The sequence below is a fragment of the Ochotona princeps genome, chromosome 26, assembly GCF_030435755.1.
Source record: "Ochotona princeps isolate mOchPri1 chromosome 26, mOchPri1.hap1, whole genome shotgun sequence".
Classification (NCBI taxonomy): domain Eukaryota; kingdom Metazoa; phylum Chordata; class Mammalia; order Lagomorpha; family Ochotonidae; genus Ochotona; species Ochotona princeps.
The window spans coordinates 26807332-26820174 of NC_080857.1; the positions used below are offsets into that span (position 1 = coordinate 26807332).

The 12843-nt window shown below is 45.8% G+C and overlaps 1 protein-coding gene across 2 annotated transcripts in view; it reads left to right on the plus strand.

The window, feature by feature from the left end:
* The first annotated feature begins 5269 nt into the window (after positions 1-5269).
* The window catches only part of PPP2R5E (protein phosphatase 2 regulatory subunit B'epsilon), a 143885-nt gene continuing 136311 nt past the window's right edge, over positions 5270-12843 (plus strand). The window contains exons 1-2 of one of the 2 annotated variants that reach the window (XM_004584489.4): positions 5270-5840; positions 7856-8019. In XM_004584489.4, coding sequence (XP_004584546.1) covers positions 7863-8019 — 157 coding nt within the window. In that variant the 5' untranslated portion in view covers positions 5270-5840; positions 7856-7862. The remainder of the gene's footprint in view (positions 5841-7855; positions 8020-12843) is intronic. The other variant, XM_004584490.4, reaches the window with a different exon arrangement.

Below are 12843 nucleotides of genomic sequence, written 5' to 3' on the forward strand. Positions count from 1 at the left end.
AGGGCAGAGATAATTTGGGCCTTTTAAAAGGTAATACGGGGGGCAGACACAAAGGCATAGCGTGCTAATGCTCTGCATGTGGTGCTGGCATCCCATAAGGATGATAGTTCGTGTCCTGGCTGTTCCACTTGCAATCCAGCTCCCTGCTTGCGGCCTGAGAAAGCAGTGGAGGACGGCCTGGACGGCCTGGCCGGCCTGGAGGACGTTGCTGGCTCTTGGCTTTGGATCGGATCAGCTCAGTTCTGGCTGCTGCAGTCATTAGGGAGTGAATGGAACCAGCAGATGGAAGTCCTCTCTCTGTAAAATCTGTGTTTCAAATAAGAATAAATAAATTTTTAAAGGCAATATACACTAGAAGTAAAGATAAAGCTCTGACATAGTGTTAAGTCGAAAAAGTTGTTTTAACTTTCAGAAGTATATGGGTACTGTCAAATGCAAATCTTGCTATTGCTAATGAATGCTCCCACACACATTCTGTAATTTAGCATGAAAGTACATCAAAAAGCATGCCTCTGGTCTCATTTTCTTCCGTTCACAGGAGCTATTCCAGCATAAAACCTATTCTGTTCAGAATAAAAACTATTCTTTTTTATTGGTAAGTCACATCTGCACAGAGAAGGAGAGACAGACAGATCCTGCATCTTCTGGTTCACTCCCCAAGCAGCCTCAACAGCTTAACAGCTAATTTGAAACCAAGAGCCAGGAGCTTCCTCTGGGTCTCCCATGTTGGTGCAGGGTCCCAAGGCTTTGGACCATTCTCTATTACTTTCCCAGGCTAACAACAGGGAGCTGGATGGGATGTGGAGCAGCCAGGATATGAACTGGCATCCATATGGGATCCCACAGCATGCAAGGAGAGGACTTTAGCTACCAGGCCACTGCGCCAGGTTTAAGAAAAGTTCTTAAAAAAAGTTTCTAGGTGGATAAAGAGCATTCATAGTAAGAAGATGGTTTTTGTGGCAGTAGGGAGTATTAAACAGTGAGCATTCATGTTAGTCACCATCGTAAAAGACACTCTCATTTACATCTTGTAACTCTCCTGTGAGTTAGGAACTGTGGGTCTGCTTTCAAGAGAGAAAAGCAAGGTTGAGAGGGTTGAAAACTGTCAGAGCTGAATAAGGCCTGATTTCAGAGTCTCCATTACCATCCTCAGTCTTAACAGTTCTAGGTACAGCTTGCACATTTAGTTCATCATTTGGCTAATGTTGAAGCAATGTGACTGGTGCATGATTTTGTGTTTAAACCTGTGGCTCTCTCTGACTGTGTTTTCTCCAACTTTCCTACCCCTTCAGCGACACAAGGCCCTTCCTCCTGTTCTGATCCATCAGTGCTGTTTGAACTCTCACTCTGGACAGAGCCTATTTCCTCTGAGAGTCATTTCTGGATTGCAGCTGGTGCTACTAAGGACATCGCAAGCAGTCATCGTGCACCTTAATCATCTGGAGAACTGTGCGAGAACTCCAGCCCTTGGAGCACATCTGGAAATGTAACTGTAATATTTAAATTGTGACTCAAGAAGATGTCACTGCTGAAGGTGTTTCCTGGCAGATGTGGTCCAAAGAAAGCTGACGGCAAAGGTCCTTTGTCTACAATGGGCCTTGTGTGTACTCCTTTTCCTGCTTTCAGAACACAGGAGCAGTTGCCTCAGGCGTTCTCACTGTTCCACTCAGAGTCCACACCCAGCTTCCTGAACCCTCGTGCCACACACGGGGATCAGGCCAGTCTGCCTCTCAGGATGATCTTCCATCAACATGGATCTTTTCCTCCTCCATTTACGGGTGGATAATTGGGCTGATGATGCTTCTGCTTATTATCTTGACCCTCCCTCCGTTCACCAGTTAGCCAGCACTTGATAGCATGTCTTCTGCTCTCATCATGTGGCCAGCCTGACCGTAGATTTACGATAAGCCTAGCTTTGATATCTGGGAAGTGCCTGCTTTCATCTGATATCCATGAGCTGTGTCTTGTCATTTGTGTTTGACCTCCCAAATGTCTATAATGTATTTCTTTTCCTGTTATCTAGAGTAGCAGTATCCTGAGTTTCTCAATAATCCATTCACTTCCGTGCATTTTGGGGGACATAGTCTTCCAAACTTATTTATTCTTTTTTTTTTTTAAAGATTTATTCATTTTATTACAGCCAGATATACACAGAGGAGGAGAGACAGAGAGGAAGATCCTCCGTCCGATGATTCACTCCCCAAGTGAGCCGCAACGGGCCGGTGCACGCCGATCCGAAGCCGGGAACCAGGAACCTCTTCTGGGTCTCCCACGCGGGTGCAGTGTCCCAATGCATTGTGCCGTCCTCAACTGCTTTCCCAGGCCACAAGCAGGGAGCTGGATGGGAAGTAGAGCTACCGGGATTAGAACCGGAGACCATATGGGATCCCGGGGCTTTCAAGGCGAGGACTTTAGCCGCTAGGCCATGCCGCCGGGCTCGAACTTATTTATTCTTAAAGGGTGTACAGATGCAACTGCCTGTATCCTGTAAGCAGATCAAATGCCCAGTTAGGGTGAAGTTTATTGTTAGTGATAGTGGATGTTACATCTGCATTTCAGGTTGTCTTCCTGATGATTTTGTTGCTTTTCTTTTTTTAAAAAAGTTTTTTTCATTTTTTCATTATTATTATTATTATCATTTTTTGATATAGTTGAATAAGCCCTGGGATTTCTCCTATTCGCTCTCCAAGTCCCCTCCCCTCCAACTGAGTTCTCCCATATCATTACAACAATATAGTTCCTTATAAACAGTCATAAGTCCATCATTGTGGGTATGGACAGTAGCGGAGAGTCCAGCATCCCATTGTCAAGACACATCCAACAGTTTCACTGGGAGTCCACTCTTGATCCAGAAATAGAGACGTATACTGTACCGTATCCTCACAACTGGACAATGTCAGTCTCCGCTACACAGTCACTATACATCCCCCCAAGTGAAAAGCCATAACAAAAATCAACAACAGGAAGAAAAACAGAAATTTACAATGCCATGATGTTAAGCAACCTGCCACTGGATATGATAGGCTCCATTACTCAGTTACTATACATTCCCTTAAATGAAAAGCCACAAAATAAAATCAACAACAGGAAAAAAAAATTTACAACACCATGATGTTAAATAACATGCTACTGCATTATGTTGCTTTTCTAATGGAAATTTTGTGGGTAAGATTGGCACTGCTACCTTAAAAAAGTAGTAATCAAAGACTTCATACTTGAAGAATAAGTCCTACCATTCACTTGTCATTTTCCTGTGAGTTCTTTGCAGAGGATTCTTCTAAAGCCACTTGTCTAAGAGTTTAACTTGATCTAGATAATGCAGCCAGTAAGTCCATGTAATTGCATGCCGTGAACTGCACTGCTTGAACAAGTCGACTGGTGCCAACTCCCAGGAATGGGAAACTCCCTCTTTTCCCGGAGGACATCTCTCTCGTTGCACTAGGTCGAGGGACTGCTCCATGGACTGATACAAGGGCTATCCATGGCGCAGGTGTAAGATGTTAGTTGAGGCCAATGCGTGCCTTTTAAATGAGGATTAGGCATACACAGATGTCTTCATATTTTCTTCCCTGCATCTCCAATGGGCTGGCTTGCACTCTGTTTGGAATATACATATTCCTGGGGTTGTGGTGGGGGGGGGGGCAGGGAGCACCTTTAGAAGTCTTGGGTTCAGAGAACAATTTCCCATCTAAGCAAGAATGTTTCCACTCAAAAAGACCTGCTCATTTCAGTTGCTCAGCCATTTTATCGAAAACGAAATGACTTTGAAATGAATTGTCTTGAGATCCATAATTTGCAAGCAAAATCTCCACTCTACCAAATGTGAAATGTTCTCAGCAACAGCTGTGAGCATTCCAAACGTGCACTACTTCTTTAACGGTTCATCCGTTGCCAAGGGAAATTGAGTTGGCTTCAAAATCTTTCTTGGTTTTGTCTACATTCATCCTCAACCAGAGATGGAGAAAGCCGGTCCTGCTTGGCGGGGGCACTGAAGCTTCACGAAGACCGTACAGGAAATTGAGATGTGGAAATGTACGTTTCTTGAAGGCAGGAACTAGGTTGCTATTTCATACTTTTATAGGACACAGTGGTAATGAACTTCATCAGGGTAAGATGGGCAGGAGTTTATATATAAAGCAGGCAATCTTCTGAAGTCAGCAGGGGGAGCCTATATCCATCCAAGCCATCTTTCCAATGCCCAAAGCATGGATATTTTTATCTTTTCTTGGCACAAAATCATTGTTTTTTCCTCAAGAGCCATTTCTGTACAGTGTACACAGAAATCTACAATACCTGAGCGTTAGCACAAATGCTTTTTTGTTGTTGATATACATTCTTATTTAAATCTACTCTGCTTCTCTAACTGTATGGAAAACACGATAGGCTTAGGGGCAAAACCAGGTTACAGAAGGACACACACATTATTTGTAAGGGGAAAAAAACATTTTCCAGGAAGCACGCCGGAGAGGATGGATTACGGACAATGCCTATTTTTCTTCATCCCTCCCCAATTTTCCAAGTTTTGAACAAACGCTACTGTGACGTTCGTGATTAGCATGAAAATTTTCTTTCCTCTAAAAATCGCATGTAGCTTGCACGCAAACATCCAAGATTATTCTCTGGAGATGCTCCATTTGGCCTAGGGCTCACCAAGGGTGCAAACGCATCTTGAAACATTTTATCGCTTGTTCAGATAGAGTGAAGGAAGTTTCCCTAAACTCTTTGGGGGGGGGGGCGGGAGTGGGATCCAACTAGCATGCTGTTACGGTATGTAGCGCGGTGCTGGCGAGGGGGGACAGGGGGACGGAGTCTGGGGACCAAGTTGCGGGCTGACGGATGCGGTTAATCGGCCCAGTGATCGCAGAACGTAGCCAAGGCGTTGCCACTTGCACCAGTCACCCAGGCGCGGAGGCTTGCGGGAGCTTCCCCGAGTCCTGAACCTTGGCACTGCGCGAATACGCACGCCTCCCGGGTTTAAAGGTTTCCTCTCAGGCCTTAGCCCAGCCTGCCATCCCCGCCTCGAGCCTTCTGGCGGAAGCGGCGGCGGCGGCGCAGCCAGAGATCGCGGCTGCATCCGGGTCCTCCAAGGCCTCGGCCCAATCCTCGGCCTCCTCTCTTCCCACCCTCCCGTTTCTCCGCCCCCCCCGCCGCCAATCCCCGAGCAGCTCTCAGCCGAACCTGCTGGCAGGGGAGTGAAGGCGGGCCTTGACCAATGAGACCTTGCTTCCCGTTTGAAGCCGCCAGTGGGTGGGCGCCGGAGGCGGGCGCTGCCGGGCAGAAGGTTCGGTTGAGCGTGCGCCATGGACTGGGCCGCCCGGTGATATTGACAATAGGAGAGAGAAAGGGGGCATTGACTGGGGCCCTGCGCGGGTGGCGAACGGCGGCTCCGGCAGTGGCGGCTCCGGCTCCAGCGGCTCCTCCTCCTCCTCCTCCGCCTGTTGCCGCTGCGGATTTAGTCTTCCTCCCTCCCTTCCCCCCTCCCCACGTCGCCGCCGCCGCCGGGTCCGGGGCTCCGTGCAGAGGCGCCGCCCGCCGGGAATGTGAGCGAGAAGCCTCCGGCGGAGCCGCTACGGGGTCGGTGCCGATTTGATGGGACGGGCCCGCGGGGGAGGATCGTGAGGCCGCCGCTGCCGGAGCGCTGAGGCTCGGGTCCGGCGTTGAGGCCTAGAGGTGCCGCCGCCGCCGCGGAACCGGAGGGACGCCGCACCGGACAGCCGTCGGCCCGGCTTCCCCGCCGCTGCCCGGACCTCCTCCTGCACGTCCGGGTCCCGTCTCCCGCCGCCCGCCCCCGCCCCTTGAACCCACACATCGTCTTTGGATTCTTCCCCAAAAGCTTCAAGGTAACTTGGTCCCTGCAGCCCCGCGGCTCGCCCGCTTCCCTTTCCTGCTCCCGCTCCTCCCGGGGAACCTGCCCGGCACCGGCCCCGGCAGGCTGAGGGTGCGGTGGGGTGGGGTGCGGGAGAGCGAGCGCCCGTCCCACTTGCCTGATTTACCTGTAGATGCTTCCGATGCTGCCTATCATTCACTCTGTCTGCCTCTTCCCTTTCCCACCTTCTGGGATTGGAGGCGTTTTCTTGTCCTCTCTTCCCCTCCTCCCCCCCCCCCCCAATTCAATGCTGGCGGGGGGCAGGGGAAATTAGGGGGTTCGGGGTTGCGGAAAGAATTCTGTAGCCGCGTATCTTTTGCAAGGCTTAGGAGCAGAGGGATTTTAGTATCTGAGTGTCCCTATGTGCAAACCCCTTCCCTGTCTCTCTCCCTCTTCCCTGCTTTGGGATTATCCTGAGCCCTGGAAATGCCTCCTGCCCGCTGTTAGAGGATAATAGAGCTCCGGGCGTCCTGGCCCAGGGTGAAACCTGTTTCCCCAGGCTTTGCGCGGACTCGCTGCTGCGGTGCGTTCAGTTCTGCAATGCTTTAGGATTGAGATCTTTGACGTTTATTTCGGGCTGCGAGCGTAAGAGGCGAAAGCTATGTATATATATATATAGCTTTTTATATAGATACACACACACACACACATATAATCCTATCTACAGAGCATCTTTTGAGATGGGAATTGAAGAATGAGGAGACAGAAGGAGTGATGGGGAAACAAGATTTACCGAAATCTTGCGTTGTTAAATTTACAATAAAATATAATAATATCCAGTCTAATACCAGATTGCGTTGGGCCCTAAATTGACAGCATAGAGATGTGCTTTGGAGCTGCTTGCTGGTGCAGTCGTTGTATTTTAAAGTGATCTTATTCTGTAGTTATTCCTCATCAAAGACTTAAAATTCGAACCTCATCATTTTTTTTTAAGGTGCTCTTTTTAGCCTAAGCAGAATCCAGGTAACTCTATTCCTACGTATTTAGGGAAAACCTTCATAATTTTTATTCTGAAGTTTATAAAGCACTTGTTTCGTGTCTTGAAATGACAGGTAAGTGCATTTCAGCCCCTCCCCCCTCATGCATGGATTCTGTCCCAGTATGCCCATTAATCCCTCATGGAACCTCAGTGCCATAGAAATGATGACATCTGTTTAAATTGGTGAAGGATATTGAGCTTAATGCTTGGTAGTATTAGGAAATAGTTGTCATTTGAGATGGCTAAAAAATGCAGAACTACCCTGTCCTGTCAGTCTGGTGGAATTAAAATTGGTGTTTGACAGTGAACTTCAAGATCCAACCCCCAACTCAGCTTGTCTGAAGTAGGCTGTGAATGTATATTTCCAGTTTCCCTTTGGTGCCTGATTTCATCACAGGTTTATTAAGGTTTAATACCTAAAGGTGACTTCATTAAAAAGCCTTCTTTGAAATGATTTTAATTATGCCTTTTATGTGTTCTGTTTAATCTAGCCTGTCCTCATTTGCATTGTGGTGGTTTATCATAGTGAACACAGCACATTGCTTTTAAAAAGTCATGCCTGAATCCTTGGCAGTGAGAGTAAATTTCACCTTGCTGTGATCCACTGTGGCAGACTGCGGGCCCAGAAAGAGTTTCCACTCCAGAGCCCATTCATAATATTAAGTATCTTGAGAAAATGTATCAGTGGAAGTTTTCCAGCAGGAAGACAACTCTTAGAATTAAGACTTTTGAGATAAGAAGAGCTTTGCAATTAGAAAATAGGCAGACAGTGCAGAGTTCAAGTCCAGAGAAGCGTCTTAATGCTCACAATACAGCAGTACAGTGGTAGTGAGTTAGGATATTGCTTCCGTGCCAGTGATATTTTTTTTTGTATTTTACTGTTGGTACAAGACTTTCCTTAGTTTTATTTTCTTGAGCACTTGTTTCCATTTTTTGGGGTATTACGTATGCTGTTCAGCAGTCTGTCACTCGGCTGGGGAGTGTGTGCTCATGTCGCTCTTCCTTTTCAGTAGGGATATGTCCTCAGCACCAACTACTCCTCCATCAGTGGATAAAGTAGACGGATTTTCTCGGAAGTCCGTCAGAAAAGCCAGGCAGAAGAGGTCGCAGAGTTCCTCCCAGTTCAGGTCTCAAGGCAAGCCCATAGAGTTAACACCTCTGCCGCTGCTCAAAGGTAAGGCTGGGGCCGGGGGAGACTGTGTGCAGTTGACCTGTCAATATCTGTGCGTAATCACGTTTTTGTAGTTTCCTAACCTGTTAGAATCCCATTGCACATTGACGGATTGGGAGGCATCAAACCCGTTGAGGTTACTAGCTTATGCTATCCTTTATAAAGGGCTCAATTTAATCCGAGTAACTGTGGACAAGGGAAAAGAAATGTGTTATCTGGAAAAAAATCTTCTCACATAAAAGGTGTCTGGGTCTGTATTTTTCATGTTTCTTTGGCTGTTCAGGTGGATCCACTGGGTACAGCGACAGCAGTCCTGCTCAGAAAGTAGGCGTTCATCGGGGGCATGAGTGTCATTAACTTACATATGGAGAAAAGTGTTTGGAGACTGTTTTTTTTGTTTTTTAATTGGGAAAAATAATTCGTGATAGATTACATTTAATCTTGCTTTTGGGAAGTACAGTTAGAAAAGATGGACAGTGATTTTACTTGTTTAATACTCTGTAGAGTGCATGAGGAAGTTTTTAGTGTGAGCCCTGGGTTTTTCTATAGCTTAGACCCTCTTGTGTTTGGTCATACAGAAACTTTCTGTCCCTTTCCGTTTTTATCTGTTTGCTTTCTGTTTTATGGGGGAGAAGTGATTGGAAATGGATCCAGGCCTAGCCGTCATGCTGTAGAAGCTGTCGGAAGTGCCTCTGCAGATGGGCCTGTGCCTGCGGAATGCGTGCAGGAGACAGGAAGCGTGAACGGCACAGTGGACGCGGGAGGAAATGAGACAGCTTGCCGTCTTACTACTTCAGTCATGCACTTTTTTTTTCCTGTAACACTCTGTGAAATCAGAAGATTTTAAAAGAAAACTGGAATGTACCTGGAAAAGATCCCCAAAAAAACTTAGGACATTTCAAGCTGTCATTTTAATTTTTTTTGTTTTAAAGAGAGAGAGAGAGAGATCCATAAATAAGATTTCAGTGTTTTTCTTTGGGCTTGGTGGCAACTAAGTACGGATAGCTGGAAAGGTGATGGCCCTGGTAGGTAGGAAGATGAACTCTTCCAAGGTTCAGGGAAGAAAATTTTCCTGGCAAAAGTGAAAATAGTCTATGTGAGGCTGGGGGGAGGATTTTGAACTTTATTAATGTGTTTAACCTTAAATTGACATAGAGTGGTTGTTATCTCTATCCGGCAGGGCTTTATTTTGAGGATTGGACTTTCTCAGGATCAGAAGGAATTTAAACACTTTTCTTAATAATTTCTCAGGGTTTGTTAGAGCGCAGTTGGCCATTTGTAGCCTGGATCATGGGGTGTAATACTGTGGAGGCCTGTGTGAGGTGTTGTGTGGTATTGTGGAGGTGATGTGTGAGGTGTATGTGGTAATGTAGAGGCGTGTGTGAGGTGATGTGTGGTAGTGTAGGTGAGTGTGAGTTGATGTATGGTAGTGTGGAGTTATGTGTGAGGTGATGGAGTGTGGAGGAGTGTGTGAGGTGATGTATGGTAGTGCAGAGGTGTGCGTGAGGTGATATGTGAGGTGATGTGTGAGGTGTGTGTGGTAGTGTGGAGGAGCGTGTGAGGTGATGTGAGGTATTGCAGAGGCGTGTGTGTGGTAATGCAGAGGCATGTTGTTAGGTGATGTGTGGTATTGTGGAGGTGATGTGTGAGGTGGTGTGTGAGGTGTATGTGGTAATGTAGAGGTGGTAATGTAGAGGTAGTGCAAAAGCGTGTGTGAGGTAATATGTGGTAGTGTAGGTATGTGTGAGGTGATGTGTGGTAGTGCGGAGGTGTGTATGAGGTGATATGTGATAGTGTAGGTATGTGTGAGGTGATGTGTGGTAGTGCGGAGGTGTGTATGAGGTGATGTGTGATAGTGTAGGTGTGTGTGAGGTGATGTGTGATAGTGCGGAGGCGTGTGTGAGGTGATATGTGCTAGTGTAGGTGTGTGTGATGATGTGTAGTAGTGAGAGGCGTGTGTGAGGTGATATGTGATAGTGCAGGTGTGTGTGAGGTGATGTGTGGTAGTGAGGAGGTGTGTGTGAGGTGATATGTGATAGTGTAGGTGTGTGTGAGGTGATCTGATAGTGTAGGTGTGTGTGAGGTGATGTGTGGTAGTGAGGAGGTGTGTGAGGTGATATGTGATAGTGTAGGTGTGTGTGAGGTGATGTGTGGTAGTGAGGAGGTGTGTGTGAGGTGATATGTGATAGTGTAGGTGTGTGTGAGGTGATCTGATAGTGTAGGTGTGTGTGAGGTGATGTGTGGTAGTGAGGAGGTGTGTGAGGTGATATGTGATAGTGTAGGTGTGTGTGAGGTGATGTGTGGTAGTGAGGAGGTGTGTGTGAGGTGATATGTGATAGTGTAGGTGTGTGTGAGGTGATCTGATAGTGTAGGTGTGTGTGAGGTGATGTGTGGTAGTGAGGAGGTGTGTGAGGTGATATGTGATAGTGTAGGTGTGTGTGAGGTGATGTGTGGTAGTGAGGAGGTGTGTGAGGTGATATGTGATAGTGTAGGTGTGTGTGAGGTGATGTGTGGTAGTGAGGAGGTGTGTGTGAGGTGATATGTGATAGTGTAGGTGTGTGTGAGGTGATCTGATAGTGTAGGTATGTGTGAGGTGATGTGTGGTAGTGAGGAGGTGTGTGAGGTGATATGTGATAGTGTAGGTGTGTGTGAGGTGATGTGTGGTAGTGAGGAGGTGTGTGAGGTGATATGTGATAGTGTAGGTGTGTGTGAGGTAATGTGTGGTAGTGAGGAGGTATGTGTGAGGTGATATGTGATAGTGTAGGTGTGTGTGAGGTGATGTGTGGTAGTGAGAGGCGTGTGTGAGGTGATATGTGATAGTGTAGGTGTGTGTGAGGTGATGTGTGGTAGTGAGAGGCGTGTGTGAGGTGATATGTGATAGTGCAGGTGTGTGTGAGGTGATGGGGTAGTGTGGAGTCGTCTGTGAGGTGATGTGTGGTAGTGCAGAGGCGTGTGTGAGGTGTGTGGTAGGGCAAAGGCATGTGCGAGGTGGTGTGTGAGGTGATGTGAGGTGTGTGTGGTAGTGCAGAGGTGTGTGTGAGGTGTGTGTGGTAGTGTAGAGGTGTGTGTGAGGTGTGTGTGGTAGTGTAGAGGTGTGTGTGAGGTGATGTGTGGTAGTATAGAGGTGTGTGTAGTGCGGAGGCATGTGTGAGAACTTTAAAGTGTGCTTTAATGCTGGTTGTCCCTTTACACATTGATTCTTACTTTGGTATAATAGACATGGCATAAAATTGACGATTTTTAGCCATTTTTGCAGTCCAGGGTTACTAAGTACAATCACGAAGCTTTACAGCCACATCCACCAGGCATCGCCAGTGCCCTCTACACCTTTGTAAGCCCCCACTCCTCCTTCCCCACCATTGCCCAGCTGCTGGCAACCCCACTGTTCAACCTTTTGGCTCTAAGAATTTGTCCAGGTACCTCCTGAAAGTGGAGTCATGCCAGAACTTGTCCTTTTGTGACTGGCTTATTTCATTAGCACTGCGTCTTCAGTATTCCTGTGTGTGATAGTATGTGTCAGAATTTTGATTCTTTTTAAAGGCTGAATGATACTTTATTAAGTGTACCACACGTAGTAGCCATCTCTGGCTGTTGTGAATATTGCTACTGTGAATACAGGTGTGCAAACTCTGAGCTTTTTTTTGAGGAGGGGTGTCTATCTGAGAATTTAATTGCTGTATCTTACTAGTTGTTTGTGCGGTTGTTTTCCACAGCATTTGTGTGCTTTTTCACTCCATCAGTAATATGCAGATTTCAGTTTCTTCACATACTCATGAATATTTGCTATTTTCTTTAAAAAAGGTAACTTTTAACGGGCATGAGGTGGTATTTCATGGTTATTTTGATTTGCATTTGTGTAATGGCTAGTAAAGTTCAGCACATTTTCCTGTGCCTTACTGGTCATTTGTATTTTTTCTTCTCATTTTTTAATAAGTCTAGTGCTATTTAAAAATTTCAGGATTTGATGTCCAAGAATATTATTATTATCATTATTTGAACTTGTAGACTTTGCGAGTGTGGGAGATCAGCACAACTCAGTAGGGCTTGGGGTACCTCATACACTTAATTCTAATCACTAAGATTCTTGTATAATAGACATATTCTGGGTAAATATTTTGGAAAGCATTCAGTTAGTTAGAATCTCATGTTTGTCACTGGAAAGCGTGAAGAATAATCAGCTACAGGTTTCAGAAATAGGTGTTAGTTCCTGATTTTTATGGCAAATACAGTTTAAGTGGTACTGGTTTTCCTTATCCTGAGTCAACTTTTGTTTGTATTTTGCCTTCTCACAAAGTTTAGGAAGTCTTTCATGACTATAAGGAAAACATGGGAAGAATTTCTTTCCTAGGAGTTTTCTTTTTGCATTGTCTTGGTTTCTCTTAACTAAATGGCATGCCAAAGGATATTAATTTTTTCTAGTATTTGTTTGACTAAATTACAAAGTTTGAGTTAATTTTATTTGAGACATTGTAAATTGGCGTGGAATTTTGTGAGTAGTTTAAAAGAATAAAGTAAAAGACTTGTTCTGAAGGACCTGAGTTGAGGGGAATTTGAACATGGAAATTGCATGGGTATCAGAATTAAGTAGCTCATCTTTTTAATGCAATTTTGAAAGCTCAAGAGCTTATGTGATTCATTAATCACTTATTTTGTGTGTGCAAATTATCAGAATATTTATTAAAGACATTGTGGTATTTGATTGGCAGACTTGAATGCTGTGTCAGTCTTTGCATTTGGACAGTCTGTTCATTTGCAGAGCTGTAGCATAAAGGAAAATTTCTGTTTTGTTCTTTTTCTAATAGATGGCATTTTGAAATTTGTGTCATT